The following is a 27745-nucleotide window of genomic DNA, read 5'->3' as shown; positions in this document are numbered from 1 at the left end:
TGAAGCTAGATAGGAAAAACATGTGTGACTTGATATGGTCAGACAATCAGTAGGTCTTCATTGAATGAATGAGGAGAAACTTAATTTGGTTTTAAGAAAGTAAGAATGATGGGTCAAAAAACAAACTGCAAATGCTCTATATTTAATTTCATATTTTGAAGTTGTTCCCCCAGCAGAGTCCCAATATTTATATCAATTCATTCATTAAAGTGAAAATAAAACCAGAAAGGATCCAAATATGAGAAGAGAGATTCATCCATGCAGATAATCAGGATTTAATTTATGATAGAAAATGATGACGATATTTCTTGTAATGCTCAATAAAAAAAGGAAAAATTGTATTTAAACAAGAACTCGAAATCATCTGCTTTTTGGGGGTTATTTTTTTTGTTTTGTTTTGTTTGTGGTACGTGGGCCTCCCACCATTGTGGCCTCTCCCGTTGCGGAGCACAGGCTCCGGACGCGCAGGCTCAGCGGCCATGGCTCACAGGCCCAGCCTCTCCACGAAATGTGGGATCTTCCCAAACCGGGGCACGAACCCGTGTCCCCTGCATCGGCAAGCAGGCTCTCAACCACTGTGCCACCAGGGAAGTCCTCATCTGTGTTTTAAAGACCTTGGTTTCATGTGCCATAAAGATAAAAATTTCTTCATCATCAAGTGTAACCTAATATGATAAAATATTCATGTATAGGAAATTCATAAGTGAAATAAATAAGAATAGTTGATACTTTCCCTTGAGAAGTTGATAGAAATTTCTGTTTTAGTTTTAATAGTTCCTTTAATTTTCATGAGTAATCTAAGAATTTTCAAGTTGCTTATATAATTGTAAAATAGATTCAAACATACTTCATATATATTTCTTACAGTCAAAACATATAGAAATAAAAGTAAAGAGTTGCAGAATAGTAGTTTTGAAAATATCTTAAGCACCATTGATAACAAATGTTAGTAATTTGCTGACAAAAATTCAATCCATTTTTCTTAAACTCAGGGAATATTAAATTCTTTTGCAATAAAAACACCTAGTCAATATTCATAGATGTGTCTGAGGTACTGATAAAAATAATATGTAGCACGTTTATCTATGTTTTTAGTGAACCAAGACTGTCAGAAGGATTTAATAAATATGCCCATTGTGTGTAGTCCCTGACATAAGAGAATTAAAAATTATACAAAGTTACTAAGTCTACAGGAGTACTTGAAAATTAAGCAGATGATTAAATAGCCTTGTGACCAATTCACCAAACTTTATAAATTTGTAGTTCTGCTTTATCACAATTAAATTAATTTTTTTTTCGAGCTTCTAAAATAATGTGGAATTAGCCTGTTGGAATCTATTGGAAGATTTTTCCTAGCTCCTGTTTCTTTGTTTGTTTTTGCAGTACGCAGGCCTCTCACTGTTGTGGCCTTTCCCGTTGCGGAGCACAGGCTCCTGACGCGCAGGTTTAGCAGCCATGGCTCACAGGCGCAGCCGCTCTGCAGCATGTGGGATCTTCCGGGACTGGGGCACAAACCCGTGTCCCCTACATCAGCAGGCGGACTCTCAACCACTGCGCCACCAGGGAAGCCTGCTCCTGTTTATTGAGTGCTGCTTATATGCCAGTTTCTGTGCTATTAATTAATTATTTAATTTACTCTTCACAACAATCACATGAGGTTAAAAAGCTCACAAAAAGTAAGAATTTACTCAAGTATTTAAACCAAGGTCTCCCTTTCAAAACACCAGAATTCTCAAGAGCCTATGCCATGCCTCCTTCCATCTATACAGATTGCATAGATATATTTATTTCCTCAAATCCGTGAAAGTCTATAAAGCACATCATCATCTTAACAGTAACTATTTTGTGGGGTGAAAAAGACACCCAAATAATGTATACTTTGATTTTAAGACACATTCCAATTTTAGAAAAGTTATACGTGAAAAAGAAAAACCCATAGATCAAAAAAGTATCTATGATTTATTAGCAGTGAACAGTATTCATGGTATTCCAAAATATAGAAATAAAATATTGGGCATTTAGTAATGGAAAATCATTCTATTCAAACTAGCAACAGAACAGTGAAATACTTAAAAATCCATATAAATCCCATCCCCTGACCTCCAAGGAGAGCGAAAGAGCTGGAGGTCCAATCAGTTGCCAATGGCCAATGATTTAATCAATCACGCCGATGTAGCAAAGCCTCCATAAAAACCCAAATGGCCAGGATTCTAAGAGCTTCCTGGTTGGTGAACATGTGGCATTTCGGGAGAACAGCCCTCTCCGAGAGAGCATGAAACCCCTTTCTACCTGGAGAGACAGCGTCAGATTCCACAGGTTCAAGGCTTAATCCTGTACAAGGTTGCTTCTCGTTCTAGCCATCGTTTCACCCAAGGGGAGAAAACCCTGAGAAGCACTGGTGAAGTTCACAGTCCAGGAGCAGAGGCTCACCAAAAGACCAAGACCTAATCATAGGACTATAGAGTGCCACCTTTCTCCCCAGAACTTACCACTGCATCACTAAAGACCTATTTATCACGGTCCCTTTTACACAGTACATCATGTCCGCCTTTCAACACCTGATGGGTAGTTTATCTGTGACACCTGGGGCAGGAGAGGAAGCATGATGATGGTACAGATAGAGAAGGGGAGTAACAAAGAATGTCAGGTGTAGGGTGATTTAAGGGGACAAAGGGGGACAAGGAAATAGTACCCTACAAAAAAGATGATTGTTAATTAAAGGACAGCAATTAAAGGAGAAAAGATTTGAAATGTTTGGTGCTAAAACCTGGCATTGATGCTCTCTGTCCAAGGTGGACAAACTTCACTCTCTGTGCAGCTGTAGCCCTGGGGAAGAAGGATTTACATCTTGGCAGCTTTTTACTGTCTGTAGTGAGTTGTATGGTGTACGCCCCAAAGCATATGTCTAAGTCCTCTGCCCCATCCTGTGAATATGATCTTATTTGGAAATAGGGTCTTGGCAGATGTAATTAAGGATGTTGAGATGAGATCATCCTGGATTTAGGGTGGGCCCTGAATCCAAAGACTGGTGTCCTTATGAGAGAAAGGAGAGGGAGATTTGAGAGACAGAGGTGGGAAGGCCCTGTGAAGATAGAGGCAGAGATGGGAATGATGTGTCTACAAGCCAAGGAATGCCAAGGATTGCTGACAGCTACCAGAAACTAGGAGAAGCAAGGAATGACTGTTCCCTAGAGCCTCTGTAGGCAGCATAGCCCTGCCAGCACCTTGATTTCAGACTTCTAGTTTCCAAAACTGTGAGAAAATAAATTTCTGTGAAGCCACCAAGTTTGCGGTATTTGTTATGACAGCCCTAGGAAACTACTACACCATCCCATTTCATAGATGCTCAAAGAGTTAGATGATAGTAAAAAGTCAGAGGCTACTATTTAAAATTCATCATACTACATAGATGTTTAGTGGCTGCTTGTAAGTGACAAATCAATAGAAATGTACAAAGCTGGGCCATTAAGAAATCACCATGTTTAGCTTGGGCAAGTGAAAATGTTTAGAAAATTGAGACCCTAAGAGAGGCTATGCATTTGCTTTAAAATTTTCTCTCTCTACTACATAGATATCTTTAATAATCCATATGAGAAAACAAATATAAAAATAAAAATGTGTAAGAGAAAGATAAACTTACTGATAGAAAGTAAGGCTTGGAAGGCCTATTTTAAAATTTGACTAAAAAAAGGAACACATGGCCAATGATGTATGAAACAGTATCTTCCTTATTAATAATTTTGAAAATGCACATTATAAAAAGGATTTTATTTTCAGCTATTAGATTGGCAAAGATAATAACTAGTGTTGACCAAAGTTCAGAAAAATGAGAGCTTTCACACAGTGTTGTTGAAGTTTATTGATGCTACATTTCTTGAAGACAATTAGACAATATGTATTAATTGCCTTTCCATTTCAAATACAGCTGGACCCAGGAATCTGAATTCTATTTATTCACTCTGAGAAAATAATCAGGGATCTGGGAAAAGGATATATGCAAGATGTTTGCTGCACTGTCGCTTATATTAACACAAAAATTGAAAACAGTCTAAAGGTATATTAATAAAAGCTCATTGACTAAATTATGATACACAGGTATGGTATACCTCAAATATAGTGAGGGTTTGATTCCAGACCACCACAATAAAACAAGAACTGCAATAAAGTAAATTACACAGTTGTTTTTGGTTTCCCAGTGTGTATGAAAATTATGTTTACAGTATACTGTAGTCTATTAAGGGTGCAATAGCATTATGTCTAAAGAAGCATTGCATATACCTTAATTAAAAAATACTTTATTGCTAAAAAATGCCAGCCATTATCTGAGCCTTCAGTGAGTTGTAATCTTTTTGCAATAGTGACATCAAAGATCACAGATCAACACAGCAAATATCATAATAATGAAAAAGCTAGAAATACTGCAAGAATTACCAAAATGTGATACATACAAAGTGAGCAGATGTGGTTGGAAAAGCGGGGCAATAGAATTGCTCGATGCAGAGTTGCCAGAAACTTTCAATTTATGAAAAAACATAATATCTGCGAAGTGCACTAAAGTGAAGGACAATCAAACAAGGTATGCCTGTAATCTCTACAACTGAAATTTCTTCAGGTATTAAAACTGATGTAGTAGAAGAATGTGTAATTATTATACATGATTATGATGTTCATGACATATTAAGTAAAAATAATAGATTATAAAACAACATCCTATATGATCACATTTTTGGAAAACTGTACACAGAGGACAAACCAAAAAGATGCACATAAAATGTAAACAGTGGTCGTCTCTGGGTAGTAGGACTACTCTTGACTTTGTTTTTGTTTTGTGTGTGTATGTCAGATTCATATTTTCCAAATTTTCTACTGTTACAAAATGTTATGAAAGAAGAAAGGAAAATAATACTTAAAAAATGTCTTGCTGGACAGATGATCAACTCCTTGAAGTCAGGGATTGTGAACAAATCTTTCTTTTTTAAATCTTCAACACCATTGACTTTTGTATCTGGCAAACAGAAAGAAATCAATTGACATTTCTCAAAATGAAGTCACAATGCTTCAAACAAAAGCTACAGGGCTAAATAAAATAGGATGTTTATTATAAAGGTTTCCCCAATGTGAATTCTTAATAGAACATTGTCAAGTTGCTTCATTTCCCTCTTAAGTCACAATTTATTACAGATAATGGTATTCCACTGCTTTTAATACATCTAGTCTATTAATTCTCTCTCCAACAAATGGGTTGATCTACATATACAAATAGTTTTCAGAGATTGCATTCTCTTTTATATGAGTATTACTATATTCTTAATACAGAAACATATAAATCTACTTGTAATCCAAAAATACAGGCTAACATTGAGTTTAGATGCATCTAAACTCAAATTTTGTAGGTGAATGGCAAACATTTCCAAGGATTATGGGACACTATAGTTACTAAGTGGAAACACTTAACTAATGAAAAAAAATTATAAAGGTATCAGATGTTCAAACTTGCCTTTTCCTTCAGATTAAGAGATAGATTTATTTATACAATACAGCTGAAACAGGGACCTATAAGACATGTTTAGTCTCCTTGACTATTCCCCAAAGATCACCAGAAATGAATAACCTAATTGGATGTTTTGACAGGCCCTGCATGGAATATGAGAGTGATTTTTGTACATGATATTCTTAAATAGTAACCTATATAATTTATGTGACTATAAATAATATTGTTTTATTTTAAAGTTATCCAGAAAACTGTCCAACAATGTAAGAATACAGAATATGATGGGTCTTATGAGGGTACTTAAAAGTCCTCTTCTATCACATGAATGCCCCAAAAGTTTTGATTATACAAACTGGGTTCAAGAATATCTATGATAATAAAAAAGAACTAATAATAATAATTTAAATATCCTGTGGAAAATACTCCACTCTAACAGTTGATTTAAATGTCTAACATATAAAGATTCTCTGATACAAGTATAAATGGAAGAATTAAGGAATTGGGTATTTATAAGATTAAATGAGTATTTTGACTTAAAATGTCTTTTAATTTGTGTTAGTTCTCCAACTTGTTTTTTTATGCTGCCAAAATCCTAACCTCTTTGTATTAAAAAGATGCTAATCCTATGGTTCAAGAAACTTTACTAATTAATAATAATAAAACATGAGACGTGTCCTGTGAGTCCCACAAAAGTATTGAGCAGTGCTGACTTCATTCTTTTCTGCATGATTCTCCTTTTCCTTTTTTTGTAGCTATCAGGGCTTCCTGTTCTGTTGCCCGAGGAAACATAATGCAAAATTCAGACTTCAATCTTACTTTGTCAGCAAACAATGCCCAAGGCTTAACTTAGCTGCTAGTTTGTTGTTGTTGTTGTTTATTTCTGTCAAAATGAGCTCCTCTGAAATTATTTTCATCAAGAATTTTCATCTCGTATTTTACCATCTGAGTTTGAATGATGATTTTCTTGAACTATTAAGACAGCTTTTTTTTTTTAAATTTCCATTGTTTTCTACTAAGGATTGCATACAACTTCAGGAAACATGAATTTATAAAAATACGTCAACAAATTTATGACATACTCAAAATGAGAGCACTTGTATTTCACCAAGGAATATAATTGAATTTTAAGGCAAAGTTAAAAATGACAGAGCTAAAAATGGCTATCCTGAGAACCCAGGATAATTCCCATATTTCTATGTGACACCCTTTCTTAAGTGAATATAAAAACCCCATTATAAACATGTGTGATGAGCCCTGCCTTTATGTTTGGAGTGATGGTGAAAATGCAAAGGCATGGCATCAAGAATGCTTTTTTCCACTTGTGTGATCAAATTTTCAGTATGTAATTATAAATAATCTTTACTCTTGCCTTTATTAGGTGTTAATTGCTGCATAACAAATAACACCCCAAACTTGACTTAAAGTTTATTATCTCACAGATTTTGTGGGTCAGGAAATCAATCAAGGAGTGGTTTATCTAGATCCACTGTTTTAGGGCGTCTCATGAGGCTGCAATGATAGAGGCTAAACTCATCTTGATGCCTATTAGGGAGGAACTGCTTCCAAATTCACTCTTGTGTTTGTTGGTAGGATTCAGTTCCTTGTGGGCTGCTGGCTGGAGCCTCCCTCAGTCCCTTGCCACGTGGGCCTCTCCTGAGGGTAGCTCCCAACCTGGCAGCTTGTTTCCGTCACAGTGAGAGAATGACAGATAAGGAGAGAAGCCTGTGTTTTGACAACCCAATATCGGAAGTGACAGCCCATCACTTCTGCTGTATTCTACTCATTAAGAGCTAGTCATTTGGTCCTAGCCACACCCGAAGTGTGTATGCCAAGAGGCAGGACCATCTTGGAGGCTGCCCATCCCATGCAAGATATATTCACACCCTTCCCAGATCCCCCAAATTCTCATGGCGTTACAACATCAGCTCAAAGTCCAGAATCTCATTACTGAAGTCAGGTCAGGGTGGGTGAGGCTCCCTGTGTGTGGTTCTTTAGGTGCAGCTCCTGGAGCACAGTTCCTCTCCACCTGTAGACTCACGAAGACAAGTTATGTCCCAATATACAGTGATAGGTCAGGCACAGGGATAACTGCCCTAAGACACTCCTGTTCACCAAGTGAGAACTGGAAAACTCAAGTCACTACATCCAGCCCACACTCAACAGAGGGGATTAGACAAGGGTCTGAAAACTAGGAGGCAGGGGGTAACTGGGGGCCATCTCAGAGGCTGCCTACCACTCTGCCAGACTGACCCTAATAATAAAAGACATGAAATTTTAGAGAAATATTTTATGAAGCTTGTAGTGTAGCTGATTTTTCAATATATATTGCACTGCTGTGTTTGTACTGCGATTTCTTCTTTGGCTCAGGATAAAAATTATTTTAGATTACAAGAATACTGGAGGAAATTGCTTAAACATTATATCTCCCTCTATCACGGCTATAGATCTGATCATTGACTCTTTGGTTGTTTAATTTTCCCAAACTGTTCAAGATGTTTTCCTAAAGTTTAATGTAACATGCTACAGCTCCATACTGATTCTTCTAGCTACATTCTGTATTTCTTCTTCAATTTATCAATACATCTTGCATTTGCATAAAATTCAAATTATATTCCTTGATATGACATGTCTTTACTTTGAATATGAGAGCTGTGCCAGTTTCTTTTTGGCACTCTTGACTAAATTAGAGAAATAGTTTTTCCACTTTTCTCTATGCTGCTTAGTTACTATATAAATCTATATTTTTCCTTGATTACACATTTCATCAAAATAACAAAAATGAAGAACTGTGATACAAACTAGCAATTGTAGGTAGACCAGCTCCTACATCAATTACCCAACCAGTGAATGACATAGTCTCAGTTAAAGAACCCAGAAATTTTACTGAATGTGTAGTTTGAATACTTCTTTTGAATGAGCAGTATGTACTAGATGCTTTGTGATACTTTGGAATCTAGTTTTAAACATATGTAATTACTAGGAACTAAAAAATATCTGTAATAAGTATATCCGAACAAGAACATAAGATTTAAAAAAAAATTCTGTTATGCTCTCAGAATGACGTCAAAATAATGAGAACAGAAATTTAGAACAATGTACAGTGGTATCTGTGGAAACTGCTAGATAATTACCATATCTTTAACAATGCTTCATATTTTTATTATTCTGTGGTATAATAATGTGGTATTCAAGAATCAATTCTTTTTTCCTTAAATAAGTTAATCTATAAATTTATGAATCATCAATCCCAATATGCAGAACAGGTCTTTGAGAGACAACACATACACTCGATATTTTTCTTTATTGACATGTCACTAGTTTTTCTTTTTGTAATATAAACATGCTATTCTCTTACATCAGTTTTTATCTTCAATGACATATGAAAGATCCAAAATCAAATTGGCAGTCTCCACAGCCACCTGCAGGCCACTAAGCTTTGCAGTAAAACAGTCCAAGGTCAGGTTGCCGGCTGAGTCCGTGGCTTTACACGGAAGGCAGGTTTGAGGCACAAAAGGAAGACGAGCACTCCTTAAGAAGGACCAGCTAAGTTCTTCCTGGCTGCTGTAGAGTCCACAGCCACATCTTGAAAGCAAATCTGGCCAGTTCACAACAGAGGGAGAATCAGCCTGAACTGACCAAAAGTGTCCATACTTCCCATCAGTGAGAATTTCACCTCCGTCGTGTTCTAAAGAGCCAGCGAGAGATTCGAGTGCACTGCAGAATGCTTCAGCGATCAGCTGGAGTTCTGTCTGGGTACATCCGTCATCTCTAAGAATGCCTTCTGGCTCGCTACGCGTCTAAAGAGCAATAAAACCATTGAAAACACAGAATAGAGCAATTAATATGACAAAAATGTTTCTGAAAAATACTTGATCAGACCCTTATTCATAGGGGTTTGGCACAAGGCTAAAGGGCATGGATGGGCCAGCTGGTCAGGCTAATCCCTTAACCTGGTTGTTGTAGTAAAAATGCTCGCTACCAGTCATGTTATCAGAATGAACGACTCAGAAGAAACCCCACCATCAACTTATTCTGAAGGACTGCCCAGTACTGCCTCCTTAATACATGAAGGACAAGGTATAATATGTGAATCACAGGCTTCTGTACATCCGGGAGGAACCTCTGGAAGACTAATGTCCCAGATGAAGTACTTATTTATGCTTGGCAAATGTTTGAGATTTGTTTAGAATGCGAATACATGTATTATTATTAAGACAAAAACCATTTAAGCACGTGTCATTTTCACATTAATGTTTAAAAAATAACTATTCTTCTCTTTAAATTAATGACAAAGTTATACAACTTTGCTTCTTTTCCACCATTCTAAAAAGTTAATCCTAGAAATTTCATGATAGAAAAAGTAATATATTAGCAAACTCATACTTGAATGATAGTTAAAAACCCATATCCTAACTACTTAAAAACAGTGACCACTTTTTTCTTTTTCCCAGGAGGTTGGAACCAGATGAGATCATCTCTATGGCATATTCTTTCCCCATATTTTCAGTGCTATACTGTTTCTTTAAAATCCTACTCAAAACACCTTCCTTCTCCAAAAGACTTATTCTAGTTTACTCAGTCCCATTTGCAGACCATGTTATTGCCCATTCAGCATCAATAGATTGGCAATGGTTTTGTTTATCATAATGTAAATTCTAATAACTTTTCATGAATGGGCTTTATCCTCAAACAGATTTTAAATTATTTGGGGAAGCAGGGCAAAACGTTTACACCCAATCCCAGGCATCCCAGGGAGCTCTGCACTCCTGACTAACCAAAGAGCCAACTGCAAATACCTGGAAAACACATACATTTTTGTATCCATTTTCAAATAGAGTAGGTCAGTGTTAATGAAATAATTAATAAGAACTACAATGCACTAAATTTACTGTCAGGAAATGGAGTTTCATAGATTAATAAAACAATTCTAGTTAATAGAATCAATATATCATAAATGAAAACCAATTTAAAAATTATAATAGAGTCTAATAATTAGCACACTTTAATAAATGAAATTAAGTTTTTTCTTGAAGATCCAGAAGGTACTGAAGTATTCTATAGAATCTCAACACTTTCATCGTGAATATCAATTATTACTGTACCACAGCACTTGAGATCTCTAAGATGACAGAATGCTCATTTCAAGAGGCAGTAGAGACAATACTCAAAGAATGCAATCACCTGCTAAAAGGTTGGATTAATAATCATTGTGATAAAGATATTACCTTATATTTGCAAGTGTTATTTCCCTCAAGTGTTTTCAAATACAATATTTGATTTCAAGACTACTGAGAAATTAAGCATTAAAGGCTCCAGAGTATTATGATTTAGCTTATTATCTCATAAAATGAATGTTGCTGAGAATTGAGATAATTTAAGAAGGACTATCTAACCTACCTTGTGTCTGATATATGCCGCCAAATGAGTTTCAGTACAGCCACCTCCTAATAAAACACATGGTTCCTTGATTGTTAACTGCAAAGCATGCAGTGCTGTTTGACACGTGAGCTAAAAAAGAAACGAATCACCAGTATCTGACATTGACATCAGAAACACAAAGAAATGTAACCACGTTTTCAAGGCAACTTAGAGAGTGGTCTCAAAGAGCCTGATTTTAATTGCAGAAGAACAAAACTGGTGTCACTAAGGTTGTCATGTGATGAATACATTTTGGAATAATAAAGATGAAATAATATAGAGATGAAAGAAAATACTTTAGCCAGATGTTTGTTTTCATGGTCTGGATTAATATCCTCTTTCATATACATTTAGCTCTTCAAATTGAGACTCACAAACACAATAACTGGATCAGCAAGGCATGCAAATATTTCTACCAAAAAAATATTTCAGTCTAAATAACTTAGCTGTATAAATGCTACAGAATTTATTTCAAGTTGCTATGGAAATGATCCAACCAAGCAGTAATAAAAACACACAGACCTTGAATATTCACCAAGGATAGATCCTTGAGCATGCATTCTTCAAGTCTGTGACCAATGCCGTAGGGCATCGCTTCCATTGTATAAAAGCTGCATGTGTTATTGCTGTTCGTGGACAACATGCTGTTAAGAGGTGGATGATGGGTATAACTAGGGAACTTATTGCTAAGTGAATTATTCAACACATTAGCGTCAACAAGTACACAATTGAAGTTAATTTCTTAAGAAAAGTCCCCATCAAGGACTTTCAGATTGCTTGTAAAATACTAGAAATAATAAGAGGCAACATGCCAAGTTTCTGTAGTATCACAGGCAATTCAATCAGCTTACTTGTAATTTTAATTCTCACATTTTTGTGTTTTTGCTTTCTATACAACCTAGGGAAGTTATGAAGAAAGAAAAAAGTATAGCTCACCGATGTGAAAAAAAATTATAGCACTTGTCTGAGTGATTATTTAATCCCTGCCTCAGCCCCTAGACGTGGAATTCAAAGTTTATTACTTACCTTCAGTTCATCCCAGGCTGTGTCATTTCTGTTGCAGAGAAGCAAGCTGCAGACAGCTGTTTCATTAGGAATAAGATGAAAAAAATGTTTGAAGCCAAATTTTGCAGTGCACAGCTCTTTCACACTTCCATAACTACTGGGAGAGATTGAGTCCAAGGAACCAATAGGCCTTGTTCCTATTTTTTAAAAAAAGTTTAGAAAAAACAAAATGGATGAGTGAAGATGGAGCATACAATCATTTACAATATTTATTCCTAGCCAATATAAAAGCCCCACAAGCATATCATTTAAGATATGAAATATAGGATAAAGAAATAAGATGCATCTTCTTAAACCTATGAAATAAGTAGTATTCTGTCATTAAAATCATATGCAAATAAAGCAGAGGTTCTTTTGGTTTACAGACTTCTTTGAACATGTTAGAACCTATTTTGTACTCTCCAGAAAAAGACACACACAATTCTGCATATATTTTCAGGAAGTCCAGGAACCCTGGAAGCCCGTGCAGGGATCAGAGACCCCAAATTAACAACCCCACTAATCTGGAATGAGGATGAAGTGAGGAGACAGGTCATTTTTTAAAGGTGTTATGATTTTTACCTTAGAACACACAAAGTAAGCTATGCAAATAGCTGTGCAGTGGAATTCTTTTGGGGCTCCATTTAGTGAACATATAGGAATTTTTTTTTTCTTTTTGCCTAACAACTGTTTGCATGTAAACAACTACCTAAATTATGCCAAAATAAAGTATGTGACATTCTTATTTCATTTTCTTATTCTTTGATTATATTTTGCCCTCCTTCCTGTACAGGTAAAATAGTGAAATTTTACAAAACATAAATTAATAAAAATATGAATGAGAAGTTAGGATGACTTGAAGGTTTCTAAAGATCTCTAAATGTAGTAGTTCTGTAAGAAATGGCACAAACCTATAAGGAGTAACAATACTAGTTTAAAGTCTTAAGATTAAAACTGTAACTCTTAGCAATGTACCTTCTTGGGCCAGTTTCCTCTTTGAAACTAATGGGATTAAAATAATTATGTCTAAAGATATGTGTAGCTCAAAAATTTTGTAAAAAACCAGAAAATAATCATGAACAATTTCACTTCTTTGAATAGCCTTTCCTCTTTACTTCTGAATTCTCAAAGAATAAGGAATACTTGAGGGATCTAAAATTTAAGGAAAAAAACACAAAACTCTACATCTTGTATAATTTCAAGGGTGGAACCAACAGAGAATTTGTAAGGAGAGGATCCCCTTTCCCGCTGGTTATCCTCTGATGTGCAGCAAGTCATTTAACTCTTCTGGGTGGGCTTTCCCAGAATGGGGATAATCACGTCTATTTCACAAATAAATCAAACCAAATGTTAAAAATGCTCTGTAAGCTATGACAAGCTTCATACCCACAAGTCAACCAAGCACAATAACCCCATTACTTAACCTAGATCATCAGTAAAGAGGAATTTTGTTTGAAGGGGGAGAAAGGAGGTAATGTTAACCTAGATACACCGGAGAATATGGATTAGGTCCCAAACATACTTCACCTGTTATTAGTTTACCGGAACCATCGTCCTGGTATAGTTTTTCCCCCCCTTTTCCCTTGTGTCTCAAAAAGATTCTGCTCCCGAGATCCAAGACTGCAGCCGTGGCTTCGCATAACGTTACACATACATAATTTGGGGAAGCAGGGCAGGGCATGTCTATAAAAAACATTGACACTCTCCCCAGTCCCACTGGCAGCTCTGCAATCTCTTGATAACACTCCTTGATAACACTTGATAACACTCCAAAGAATCAACTGCAAATATTTGGAAAACACATAACTTTTCATATCCATTTTCAAATAAAATAGGTCAGTTCATGTTCTACCATGTTCTAGTTACAAATGGGATAAAATATCAATTGTGGGCTGGTGTGGAAACCCAGTGCCCACTTATATTGTTTCTATGGAAAAATGCTTCAGTTTAAAAACTGACTACATAATCTATAATACTCAATATTCACAACTGGAAATCATCTGACTCATGAAAAGCCAGTAAATATTTAAGGATATAGGTCTGACCCACAATATTACCAATGAGTTCCAAAGAATGATTTCTGTTATTTCTTAACAATTTCCACTCTAACGATCATTTGACAGTCTTACAGAGGCAGGGCAATAGCCCAGAGATCTTAGGGATTCAGTACTGGCACTCATCCTTCTCCTTTTCGATGATTTATAATAAGACTAAAAATAGTCAACTTTAACAAAATTTATTAGACTTAAACTTCTAAGTCTAATAACTTACGAATTGAAATTGATCTGAATGAAATGATTGTCTTTCTGATGGGTTGTCAATGCAGTTAAAGAGATACTGAAAAGTGACTCAAATCAGGAACTTTTCAGCCTGTCTCTTTGGCTCTAGCAGGCGACTACCAACCTTCTATTTGCTTCTTTTTGCTGAGTTTGTGAAATACGGTTAATTTCTTGCCTGTTATAATTCTGTATGTTAATAAACATATTATTGTTAATCCAACAAACATTTTAGAACCCCTACTGTCGACCAGGCTTGTTGTAAGCACTGAAAGTAAAAGATGATCCCAACTCTCAATCTCAAGGAGCCTAGCTGGAAATATTTGGGATATTGAAAGCTAGCCTGCAGGCACACACACACACACCCCTAATTAGGAACCACCATTTAGGCAGAAGTACAGTTGTTTGCTGGAGTTAGATAAAAGTGAATATTCTAGTTGCAAAACTACCTTCTGAATACAATAAGAGCTTTGTAAAACTCAAGTAGAAGAATTTTGTTTCAAGTATGAAAGACTTTATGTGATTATGAAAATGTCAGATTTCTCAATAATCTGTAAAATGTTTGGGGGTTAATAGTTTTAGATTATGACAGACTCTGCAGTACATTTTGGGGCTGGAAAATACCCAGAAAATAGTCCTCATCACTCAATTTTTAATAAGTGAACAATGCAGGATCTTTTTCAGAAACCACCTTTGCTGCCAGAAATGATACACACACACTGTGAGGTTGGAGGCTTCTCAAATTGTTCAAGATGTTAACAGTGACACACACCAAGACTATCTTTGCTCAAAAGAAGTGTGATTTATTAACCATAAGGGGCAAAAGCTGAGAGTGCTTTTTACCTGTCACTTTACTCAGGGGTTCCATCACAGCCACTCCAACTCTGTCTACAGCAATAACATGATGCGTTCTGAGAAACTGCTTCAAAGATGGGTGTATAACTTTTTGGCACAAGACAAGATCTACGTGATCACTAACTAGCTGCCTTCCTAGGTTAAGCAACTGGTCCAGGACTGCATTTTCAAGAGAAACTCCGTAACTCACCACCACATTTCCTTCTCCAGTATCAGAAAGGTCTCCGGATAAAGACACACAAAAGAGTGCCACCTTGAAGGAATCTGATTTTTTGATAGGTAATATCTTCATCAATTGAACTTCTGATATTTCAATAAGTATTCCAGGTAACACAGTAGAATCTATAACTCTTTGATGTTTTAAAGGGACAATTATACTCTTTCCTAAAATGATGTGGTCTTGGGCATTTTCTGGAATTGTAAGCAGAAAGGCTCTCAGAATCAGAGTACTGATATGGTCGACTTCCTTTGTGGTGAGCATACAGGCAGGTTTACTTGTTAATATACTGCGCACCAAACAGAGGAGGATCTGAGTGCTACTAAAGTTGACTGGGATTCGACAACCACAGGCCTCAGATTTTAGGTAACTGGTGCAGAGGCTCAAAAGCTGCTTATTTAACTTAATGACAGTGGTGGGTGTCAAACCTATTCTCTGAACATTTTCAACTAAGTTGCAGCAAAGAATGGCTGTGAATAAGCCGCCGTCACTGAAGCAGGACACGTGATTCTGCACAGAAGTTGTCAGTATCTTTAAAATGGGATGGGTGACTGGCAGGTTGGCGAGGAGGGCTGCCGACTGGGAGGTTGTGCACACAGAGCCCCCCAGGCCGTTGTGCAGCTGCTTCAGCCTGCCTGCCGGGCCATAGCAGGATGTGACGATGCCTTTCAAGACAGAGAGGGTGGCCCTCACTCGTTCGCTTGTCAGTGGTTCACTTCTACAGAATGAGGGCTTTTTAGCTTCTAAACGAGACATCTTACTTCAGGTGGTAATTTGTGAAGACAGCTTTTATTTTGTTAACCAGAGTTTTCTATTTATTGTATTGTGGTGGGTTTCAACATTTAACAAGATTATCCTTCAGGAATGAAAGTCCGAATATACAGCATTGTGGCTATAAAATTAAATACTTAGCTCCATGGTGTCATGTCATACATGTCATACACCATATGTCATGGTGTAATGACATATTAGTAATTCCGAATATTTATTTTAGTTCATTATTCAAACTCTTTTGTTTGCGTTCAGGTTGAGACTTTACAGATTGTTTTGCAGCTCTCTGTATAAAATATGTTCCGAGATGGATGCCTGTGAAGAAAATCCCAGCTACAAGAAGCCAGTTCTTTCTGATCCAATTGCTATTTTTCATTTCTTCTTTCAAACTCAAGCTCAGACTCAAAGCTGCTTCTTTCTATAAGAAATAAAAATATAAAATATTTTAGAGAAATAATTCCAAAACATTTAATAGATTGTAGTTTAGTAATTACTTTTAATGCTCTGCTCCTTCTTTAGAAAAAGGAACTATCCACTGGCACAAACCCCCAAAAATGAGAACTGTAAATCAACTTAGACTGAACATTCATTTCTTTATTCTTCAATGAATCCCTGCATGAAAAAGTACTGATATTTTAATAATTTTGGAATGCCCAGTAACACAGCTAGAAAGCTTACAGTACAGTTATTCAAATATGATATGCTTCTAGAAGACAAATGCCATGTGAAATGCATAGAGTTTGGTCTCTGAGTCCCAAATGTTTTTATTCTCTTACATCAAGATCTGGTGTTGTTTCTTCTCTAACTTTCATTTGCTTGGAAACCTTAGGTGTGAATACAAGTGCATTTATATCAAATCCTGCTTATAAGTAATTATGAAAATGAGATAACTGTTGGGATTCCTAATACAGACACTCTCTAATGTTCAGTCTACATCCAGCTAGACAAATCTACACAACACATTTACCAAAGAATAAACCATGTTTTAATTTTAAATATTTGGCTAAATTCAGAGCAGTTTCCTGTAGTTTTACCCGATCAATCAATGATTTTCAGTTTTGATGTCCTATATCTAACCGTCCCCCAAATTTTGGCTAATGACAATACAAAAGCCAGGGAATGTGCTGGATGACAAGGAGAAAAATAGGATCTGATTTGCAATGTGATCTCAAAGAGGGTAAATAATATAAAATGCTATCATTTACCAAGTGTGCTAGCGCTTGTACTAGTTTCCTTAATGAGGTTGGAAGAAGCGTGCCTGAGGCATAAAACTCTGATACTACAATAATATGTGGCAAGGATAAAAATCTCAGGTCATAGACCTTATCTGTTGAGCCTTGGTGCTTTGAAGGTAAAGGTTCAGCCAATTATTAGTTATGTTCAGGAATATGCTAACCATTGGGCAGTGTTTAGCACAAATAAAACCAATTGAACTACTCAGACTACAGTACTACCCAGAGCTGTCTATGGCACAATATGATACAGACCAAAAAGGTGATTTGAAGATGTGCAAAGATGTGAAGAGAACAAGGGAATGCTATGCAAAGTGTTCTTTTGGTTACCACTCCTCCCAATTTAGTTAAAGGGCTGTAACCATGGCAACTGGGCCCAAATAAAGTGAAAGCAATGATGGCCAGCTTTCTCCCTGCAATGATAAAGCTATAGTCATCTCTTTATAGCACGAGGAGGAAAAAATGTTTCTGTTCATCTTATGCAAGGAACAACAAAGGTACTTAAATATTATTTCAAAGGTTACTTTAGATTTGGCAAAATCTGTGAAATACATTTAAATGAAAGCTTAGTGAAGTGACTTCCATACATAAATTTGCACGTTACAACACACACACACACAAACCACAAATCATAACAGAGACTGTGATTAATAAAGTGATTTCTCTAGTTACTTTTCAATACATAATAGTGACATGCGACTTTTCAAAAGTAGAATGCCAAATTGGCACCTCTAACAGTCTTGTGGTAGTGAGACCAGTAACCACATCTTTTGGCTAATATCTCTATAAAATGAGAAAGGAAGAGAGTGTTGGTGACTCCCAAATCATTTTTAGGATGTCAAAACTTGCTGACTTCTGGTCCTATGTCTAGATCTAGACAAAATAAGGTACAATTGAATAAAAAAGAAACGAAACACAGGGCTGGCTTATAGCATACGTTTGGAAGTGTCAGTTCAGCTATTTCTTTCTTCCTAACAATGTGACCCATTATTCCAAAAGTTACCATCACATGAATGGCCCTGACTATTCCTGGATGCACTGGCCTGGCAGATGGGCTTTTTGCAGTGATGGATAACAATTAAATAATACTAAAACCTTCATGACTGTATTCTAAATTCAGACCTATAAAATATGATTTAAAGAAATATAAACACATAAAATATTTTCCTAAAAGGAATCAGGGCTCTTTGGAGAAGTGGCTGATTCTAGGTCTGAGGCAAGAAATAAACTAGATGAGCTGGGGACAATTTTTTGCCAAAAAGTAATAATGTTATTAAAGATCACTTGGATCATATCAAAGGGCACAGGAAAAAAAAAACAAAAACAAAAAACGACACAGGAGTCAACTTGGAGGGAATCTAAGATGGGACAATTTAAGCATTAAAAAGAATACTGACAGTAATAGACTGAGATAATTCAAATTTATTATAAAAACTGATAAAGGGTAATAAATCATATATCTTGCTTTTCCTGTATAAGTGCATTTTGAGGGGTAACTGAATAGTTGAGGCAAAGTTGGTCCAGCTACTAAATGGAGAAGAAACGATAGCATTTCAGCAGCATAATTTTGCAATACCTAATGAAGTAATGGACTACACCATCATAGTGGTTGGCAAATTATAGCCCATGGACCATATCCAGCCCACTGCCTGTTTTGTAAATAGTTTATTGGCTCACCCTCGTGTACTGTGCATGAATGCTTTTGTGCTAGAACTGAAAGTTAAATAGTAAAAGAGTTACCATTAACTTTTTCAGTGTGATAATATACTTGTGGTTGTATGTGTTTATCCTCACTGTTAAAGATACATTCCAAAACCTGAGACTTGCTTCAAAGTATTTCAGCAATAAAAAAAAAGGGAGGGGATAGATAAAAAGAGATTGGTAAAATGTTGATAACTGTTAAAGTTGGGGGGTGGATACTACAGAGTTGAATATACTATTCCTCTCTATTTGGGGTTTGTTTGCAACTTTCCATAAAAAAAGTAAAAATTTAAAAAAATAACGGACAGATACAGCACATTCTTTTGATATACTTCAACCACTAGGACATTATTACTCACCTGAAGGTCAAAATGGTATATTAAAATAGAAAATGTTCCACAATTGTAGGGTCACAGTTCTCCATCTGGGGCCAAATGAGTTTCATAATTCATTATTTCTTGGATTTTAGAAATACAATATAGTGTATAACACCCATAATCAAAATAATATGGTGTTTAACACCCAGAATCAATATAATCATAATACAGTATAACAGTCATGGTCAAATATAACAATATTTCTGCATTGAAACTAAATATTCATATTAAGTGGAATAAAGATTAAATTGCCTCATGCCAGTTAAGATCAACTACCTAAGGAGTTATGACAAAACCTTTTAGATTTTAGAACTTTCTGGATTTGGGAATTATTGATAGGGGTCTATAGACCTGAATTATATTACTATATGCTCTTATTTCAGTGACTCTGAAAAGTAACAAATTACTTTGAAGCTAAAATATTAGTCATTCTTTGGTAGTCATGGGGGATTCGTTACAGGACCCCCCCAACTCAGATACCAAAATCTGCAGATGCTCAAGTCCCTTATATAAAATGGGGAAGTATTTGCATATAACACAGGCATATCCTCCCAGATACTTTAAGTCATCTCTAAATTACTTATAATACCTAATACAATGGAAATGCTATGTAAGTAGTTGCTTTTTGGAACTTTCTGGAATTAATTTTTTAAAATATTTTTGGTCTGTGGTTCACTGAATCTGTGGATTTGGAACCTATGGGTACGGAGGGCTGACTGTAGATATTAAGGAATAAATACAATTAGTTTTATTTACCTTGGAAAAATCAGAGAACAATAATAAAGAAAAGAACCTTTCGCAAGTTACAGATCTGTAAGTGCGGCATGGATTTATGGCAGGGGAAAAACTGCTCCTTTGGACACAATTATGATCCTGGTGACACTGCTAGTGAAAAGGGCAGGACAAGTAATGGACCGACTGTCCTTTCAGGCAAGTGTCAAAGCTTTCTGTGGAACCAACTTTTCTAGAAGCAACTGTAGGATAATATTTTGCCAGTGGTTCATAATAAAAACAACAGGTTAACTCACCAACTTAGGTTTTTATTGCCAGAGCCCTATACTTTCTTAAAGATTATGTTTCCCATTGTTGGAACATGCCATTTGGTTGACCACATTAAATCAAACTCACCTGAAGCTCTCAAGTCTACTATTTCCCTGGGATGTGGTTCTTCTCAGGACTTGTGACTGCCACACTCCCTGGCTCAGGAAGGTCATCCTTATTAGGAATTTGGAAGACAGGGCTGCTTTTGATCCTGTGCCACCCCAAATGTATGAGCCCAACTAGAGGTACCATAACAACCAGAACTTTGTAGTCTCTCCAGAATTTCTGAAAGCTCATAGTGCTTCAGCATTAGTGCACCTAAGAAAAGGCCAACAGTTAAAAGAAACAAAATAAAAAAAAATCCCTCAAATTACATCTATATATACCACCACAAGCAGAATATTGCACTCCAATAAAAGCTGCCTGTTAAAAGTTTTTAGTTACAATACATTGCAATGTTAATTAACAAAAAGAGGGCTTCCCTGGTGGCGCAGTGGTTGAGAATCCGCCTGCCGCCGCTGCAGGGGACACGGGTTCACGCCCCAGTCCGGGAGGATCCTACATGCTGCGGAGCGGCTGGGCCCGTGAGCCACGGCCGCTGGGCCTGCGTGTCCGGAGCCTGTGCTCCGCAGCGGGAGAGGCCACAACAGTGAGAGGCCCGTGTACCGCAAAAAAAAAAAAAAAAAAAAAAAATTAACAAAAAGAGACGTTGTAGACTTAAAGGGATGGCAGGAAATCAGGCTTGGTAAGCTTATAGAGTAATACTAAACGTTTAGTCAGAAACTGTAAAAGAGCAATATTACCTGCTCGGAAAGCCACTGGAATATTTGGAAACACTCATGCATCAAAATCGTTTTCTGGGCTTCCCTGGTGGCGCAGTGGTTAAGAGTCTGCCTGCCGACACAGGGGACACGGGTTCGTGCCCCGGTCCGGGAAGATCCCACATGCCGCGGAGCGGCTAGGCCCGTGAGCCATGGCCGCTGGGCCTGTGCGTCCAGAGCCTGTGCTCCGCAACGGGAGAAGCCACAACAGTGAGAGGCCTGCGTACCGCCAAAAAAAAAAAAAAAAAAAAATCGTTTTCTTCAGCGGTCCCCAACCTTTCTGGCAGCAGGGACCGGTTTCATGGAAGACAATTTTTCCACGGACAGGGGTGGGGGGTGCGGGGTAGATGGTTCAGGAGGTAGTGCGAGCGGTGGGGAGCGGCAGATGAAGCTTCGCTGGCTGGCCACCGCTCACCTCCTGCTGTGCGGTCCGGTTCCTAACAGGCCTGGAACAGTACTGGTCCACAGCCTGGGGGGTGGGGATCCTTGGTTTTCTTTATATAATTAATTATACTTTCTCTGAACCATAATGAAGTTAGATTTTTTAAAAAAATATATTTAGTCACAATTTTTACAGAAGAATCAAATGGCAATCCTTAAATATGGAGTAAGAATTCAGATTCTGCATTCTGACAGGATGTGAGTGACGATGCTTCCACTGAGACTGAGTCATGCACGGATTCCAATCGCAGCAAAAGACTTTTGGTTTGGACTCTATGAATTAATGCCATTTCCACATGTATGTGCTGAACCACCGCATTTTAGAGTGTTTACCCTTATCGCTAATAACAATACCCTGCAGGGGTTACTGTCAATCCAGTTTACATGAAGAAATTGGGGCCAGTAAGTTGCCTGGAGTTTCAAAGCTCAGTAGTATTGAGAACAGTCTTTTTGCTCTATCTTTGATTTGGAAAGCATGGAGTGTAGCCCAGGAAGTCTGTTTCTGATGATCCGCTGGGTTTGGGAACTTGAGTCCGTACAACTGGACTTCTTATACTTTTTCACTTAAGGGCACTCACTAGGCTTTAGTGATTAGCTTATAGACTTGTGATGCTATGAATGGACCTGCTCTCCAAGTTCCTTTCTGGGCACAGGACAGTAAGGACTGCTTCTTCATCTACAGGATAAACTAAGAATTAGGTTCAATTGCATGTATATGAGTTTCAGTATCATAAAATTTCTTACAGTAATTTTGTGTGAATGCCTTTAGAAAAATGCCTGAACAGAATTTTCACTTATTCCTTCCCTTTTAAATCAAGATTAATATACAGGACTAATGAGCGAAATACCTAAATTGTCTCTGTGTTCTGTATATACATATTAGAAAAACAGAAGGCTTAGAGTTATGCCTATGTACATATATTACTCCCAGCATTAGAAACCATTTCTCCTTGAGGTCCAAATTCACATTTAATAAGGACTTTGTTGCTAAGCTTAAACAAATTACTAGATGGAAAAAACATGGCCTACTTTGTAACTCCAAGTATTTTATGCCTTTTTCTTTTCTAAAGTGCTTTGGCATCCTATACACTTCTTGCAGCCTTTACAGACCACACCTTTTATTGACATGCTCATGTTCTATCTTTGGAAAAAGTCAATCACAAATAACTGTATCATGATTACATTTCCTTGCGAAGCCCACTGTGCAAAAGCCTTTGGGACATTTGAGATTTGAGGAAACAGTAAAACCACTGGGGGAGGCACCGGGTGACTCGGAGTAAGTAATGAGGGAAGAACTACAGTAAGCATTACTTCTAGATGGAAGGAGGGACTGAGGGTGCACCAAAGTCAACCCGCTTGTGTTGACTGATAGGTGGTATTTTTGTCCACAAAATACCTTGAATTAAAGGTTTAGAAGATACTGTCCTTCACATCCAGTCTCAATACCTAAGGTGACTTTAACACCTCCAACTCTGTCCCTCTCAACACAAGCTTATCAAGTCACAGTACTTTTCATAGATGGCACCTCTGCTCTTCACTGTTTACTTCTCATGATCACTAACATATCATCACTATTAGTTACTTTTTCCTGAGTTGCAAACTTTTAGGAAAACAGCTTACAGAAAAGAGTCATTTGGATAAAAGGATATAATAATAAAGTTGACATAAATAACTCAATAATTAAAATTCAGAACAAATTAAATTACAAGCTATAACAGCAATGTCTGGAAAGTGTGGTACTATTCTCTCCATGTAGGTCACAGGATGAAATGTGAGGTATTGAGAACCTTCCTCATATTAGGATCAAGTTAGCTCCCTGTACTCAATACATCTTTGGGTCATCGCTGTGTTAAGGACAAAGGAGGGTGCTCCATTTTATTTATGTTATGTTTAACAGACTACTATTTTTTTTTTTTTTTTTTTGTGGTACGCGGGCCTCTCACTGTTGTGGCCTCTCCCATTGCGGAGCACAGGCTCCGGACGCGCAGGCTCAGCGGCCATGGCCCACGGGCCCAGCCGCTCCGCGGCATGCGGGATCTTCCCGGACCGGGGCACGAACCCGTGTCCCCTGCATCGGCAGGCGGACTCTCAACCACTGCGCCACCAGGGAAGCCCCAGACTATTATTCTTTTCCACTAGAATAACTTAAGGATCTATGCATCTTTTTGTAGATTTGGGTTTAGTTAAACCTGGGAATTAGTACCTATTTTGGCTGAAAACTCGTATTTGCCAAATTACCACTGAGGCCCAGTAACAGCACTTCCTGGTTAGTAACTGATGTGGACTGATTTAATTATTAATTGCTGTAATATTTGCTCAACACCGACATGCCCCCATTTCCTCAAATTCTCCATATCTCACACATTGATTTGGCTAATGGGGGTGAGAGAGCAGGTAACTATTTTCTGATGATTATCCTGTTGTCCTTTGAGAGGCTTGGAAAATTACTAGGATCAGGATGACAGGGTTTTTTACTTTACAAAGTACTTTCACAGTCTTCACATTTAAATCCACATAAAAACACTGAGTATCACACCATCTGCATGATAGTCCATCTCCACCAAGCAAAATGGACTATTTTTAAATGGCACAGTAACCTTCACCTACTTCATTTCGCTTAATAGCTTTCCAGCATTTTACATGTATTCTGTGGCTTAAATAACCCATATTCTAGGGCCAGACAAGTTTAGACTTTACTAAATAAGGCTCATTGTTAGTTGTAAGAAGAAGACAACAAACTAGTCAGTGAAATGATGCATTCCTTATTTTCTTCATATCTTCTTGTGGAGCTTTTAAATACAGTCCATATATTTTGGGGATAAAATTTTGATTTAACCCATTTTTTTTCTTCTAAAGTCTTTTCGTGGGTTTTTTTTCCAAAATGAAAATCAGCATTACTGCCGTTTTCTAAAAAATATAAAATTGTCTTACTTTTTTAAGTTAGAAAATACAGATGTAAGAAAAAGAAAGCTAAAATATCTGTAGTCATTTTGGTTTTCACAAAAATGTGATTAGAATATACATGCTGTTTTGTAATCTTTTCTTCCCGCAAGAATACAAATCTTCATTATGATTTTCAGTGGCTGTATAGCTTTTGATTTATGGCAATACCCTAATTTGACAGATCGCTGATTGATAGAAATTTGAGTTTTCTTTCAGTGCTTTATTGCTAAACATGCTAAGAATAATAAGTATTCTCGTAAATTCTCCAGAGCCCATGCTCATAGCTGCTACATGCTGCTTCTCAGGATGATACAAAGTCTTACTAGAATTCCTAACAATTAACTCATTTTTCTTTCTTTTTTTTTTTTTTTTTTTGTGGTACTCAGGCCTCTCACTGTTGTGGCCTCTCCCGTTGCAGAGCACAGGCTCCGGACGCGCAGGCTCAGCGGCCATGGCTCACGGGCCTAGCCGCTCCGCGGCATGTGGGATCTTCCCAGACCAGGGCATGAACCCACGTCCCCCGCATCGGCAGGCGGACTCTCAACCACTGCACCACCAGGGAAGCCCTAACTCGTTTTTCAAATGAACTTACGAGAAGGTTTTTAAAACCTTGACTTTTACAAAGGTTCTCGGTGCTGGGCAGCAGGGAGACAGGGAGCTCCAACTTGGGGGATGAAAAACAAAGCTAGATACAGCTTATCTTAAAATGGTCCTTCCCCCAAAACATTTGGCAACAGGTTATTCCAGGTGGTACGGAACTATTTTATGGACTCGAGAGATTCCTGAGTCTGAAACAAAAATTTCTCAAGAATATGCTCAACATGATCAGATTTGTTGGGCAGTAAGAGGCCGGTTTCTAAAATAAGTTCGTGCTTGTTGTTCGTTCACTGAGCCTTTCAAGTATGCTTGGAGTAAAGCAGCAACAGAAATAACAGCAGGAAGACTTCTTTTCTCTCCTTACCCTCCTTTAGTCTACCTGCCACTGCCCTTATCTTTCCTGAATCTTATTTAAACACACTCCTAAAAAAAAAACCAAATAAACAAAACCAGAAGGCATGGAACTCTTTTGATGGAGGAAACCAAGAGAAAGGAAATGAGATTAGTAAATTTTACATTAAGTAAAACAGAAAGTAGATGTTTATGGTTTTATCCATTGAAATGCCTTTTGTTTAGAAAATGTTTAGAGGCCATCAACACAGATTATGCTTTCTTATACTCTTCTTTCAAAAATGTATACTTTGCATTATTCAAAAAGTTTCATATTTTTTCTCATTTTGTTTTCATAGCGATTTTATGAGACCACTTTATACATGAGGAAATTCTAAATGATTGATTCCAAAATTACTGTCAGCTAATTGTGGCACTCATCTTAGATTCTGGAGTCCTAAACGTCTTGGTTGGTATTCTTAACAGCAATATTCAGAAGTCAAGAATTAGTATCCCAGCTTTGGCAATAAGAGTCAATCAGAATTTCCAGTGCATGATGATGGACGAGAACATTCTGGGTGCATGATGCACACTTGTGAGGGTCACTGAAGAAGGCAAGTATCCTGGTGCATTACACCTGGCATGTTTCTCTTCTCATGTCAGGTACACTGGAGGTTAACAGGTCTTGTGCCACTTGGTCCAAAATGAGAGGGTAAAAAAGCCTATCTCCTCCAAAAACACACCCATGATCTACTAATGGTTGAGATTAGTGGGGCTAATTTTAGTTCAGTTTTTTTAGCTTAGTTCTTAGGAATGAATAGAGAGAAATTAATGAACAGAATGGAGAAAAGCTTGCTGTATCTCTGCCTCATTATCGTCATCTTTTTGAGTGCATATAAAGGCCAAGGAAGGAAAACACTGAGAGATATGCTTCAGACCACAAATACTCTTTACATTTAAGGCACTAATGTGTCTAGAACAGCAACTTTCCCTCCCCTCAATTTGTATTACCGAGATTACCAGCTCTTCAATTTCTACCATTAAGGCCTCTGACAGGCTTACTGAAACTTGTTACATTCCAAGCCAAAGGAGGGTTTCTTGGTGCTAGAACTGGTCAGTAAGGTGAAGGGCAAAGAAGGGCAAAAAAGCAGTTAAGCTCCCTAGGAAATCCTAAACAACCTGGCTCTGGCTATCAGATTACTCTTTCTATGGAGCATCAGGTCAATTAAAACCGCCACTCTTTGCTACTGATTAGGCCTACAACCTGGATGCAGGAAATACTCTGTGGAAGTTTCTCATTTTGCCTACTGGGCTTGCTGGACGCCACCTGCTGGTTTTTTGGACACAGTGTAAGGTAAATTCTTTACGTCTTCATTGCTGCTCTGCTTAAAGTATTTGGGAAAAAACAGTAATGTTTAACAATTTTTAAAAAACTACTGAATGTAACTTAAACATGGAGAACGCTAAACAGAACATTGAACAATTAATTAACCCAGCTCTTGTGACTGCAATATTCGCTGAAGTTTATTGGAATTGTGCAATGTCTTTTCTTTTAGCATGGCAATGTTGGTTTTCAAGGATCTGTGAATTCTTCATTCCTGAGTTCCAATAACTAACCCTGAAAATAGTTCTTTTTATCCTCAATTGTTAATACAGCAGTTCACATCTTGGCAGTTTTTGTGTACACATTAGAAAGGACTGCATGTTGTCTTCAGGCCTATTCAACTGACTGGCGTGCTAAAGAGAACAATAGCTTCCTTTTTTCTTTTTCTTTTCTAACTACATCACCTAAAATAACAGCTTTGCTGAGCTTTTCCAGTTTTGGAAAAACACAGGTACCAAAAACGTTACTGTCAATTCTCGATGAACTGAATGGACTACACCTGAGTTCTAAAGTTTCCATTCTGCAAAATCCTACCCCTACCTTGACCTACAGGCAGTAGCTGGGCTGCTGACAGCACAGCCTCATCAGGAGCGGGTCAGGAGTATGCACAGAGTATGGTGAAGGTCAAGTTATGTGTAAGCATTTCATGATCTCGGTTATCCCCCACTGTTACAGTGAATTCAATGTATTTATAAATAAATAATATACTGAAAGCATCACAAATTTTATAGGGGAGCTTTACTAACTGTCAACAGCCTAAGATGTGACAAGTGAGTGATTGATTAGCGACTAATGAGGAAGAGACA

General features: G+C 37.3%; 3 protein-coding genes across 3 annotated transcripts; all 3 read right to left on the bottom strand.

The window, feature by feature from the left end:
* Positions 1-8628: 8628 nt before the first annotated feature.
* Positions 8629-20743, bottom strand: MKKS (MKKS centrosomal shuttling protein). The gene is made up of 5 exons (XM_065892894.1): positions 20511-20743; positions 15073-16490; positions 11936-12111; positions 10889-10999; positions 8629-9288 (listed from the first exon to the last, which is right to left on the bottom strand). The coding sequence occupies exons 2-5, from the start codon at positions 16055-16057 to the stop codon at positions 8848-8850; spliced, it is 1713 nt and encodes a 570-aa protein (XP_065748966.1). The 5' UTR covers positions 16058-16490; positions 20511-20743; the 3' UTR covers positions 8629-8847.
* Positions 16287-16448, bottom strand: LOC136135371 (uncharacterized). Its single transcript, XM_065893261.1, has one exon. It carries the CDS (start codon positions 16446-16448, stop codon positions 16287-16289), a length of 162 nt encoding a protein of 53 aa, XP_065749333.1.
* On the bottom strand, positions 20529-20720 carry LOC136135069 (uncharacterized). Its single transcript, XM_065892895.1, has one exon. The coding sequence runs from the start codon at positions 20718-20720 to the stop codon at positions 20529-20531; it is 192 nt and encodes a 63-aa protein (XP_065748967.1).
* Positions 20744-27745: the final 7002 nt, after the last annotated feature.

This window comes from Phocoena phocoena, chromosome 15 (genome assembly GCF_963924675.1).
Source record: "Phocoena phocoena chromosome 15, mPhoPho1.1, whole genome shotgun sequence".
Lineage (NCBI taxonomy): Eukaryota > Metazoa > Chordata > Mammalia > Artiodactyla > Phocoenidae > Phocoena > Phocoena phocoena.
This window is presented reverse-complemented; position numbering and strand designations above follow the sequence as displayed.

Bases quoted from the DNA above. Each gene is read 5' to 3' on its own strand.
- MKKS (XM_065892894.1), bottom strand. From the start codon at position 16,057: ATGTCTCGTTTAGAAGCTAAAAAGCCCTCATTCTGTAGAAGTGAACCA. The intron at 12,112-15,072 runs GTAAAAAGCACT...TTTAAAAAATAG, and splicing joins ACCCCTGAGTAAAGTGACAG to GAACAAGGCCTATTGGTTCC. The intron at 11,000-11,935 runs GTAAGTAATAAA...TTTCTTTTTTAG, and splicing joins CAGCCTGGGATGAACTGAAG to CTCACGTGTCAAACAGCACT.
- LOC136135371 (XM_065893261.1), bottom strand. From the start codon at position 16,448: ATGAAAAATAGCAATTGGATCAGAAAGAACTGGCTTCTTGTAGCTGGG.
- LOC136135069 (XM_065892895.1), bottom strand. From the start codon at position 20,720: ATGAGCTTTCAGAAATTCTGGAGAGACTACAAAGTTCTGGTTGTTATG.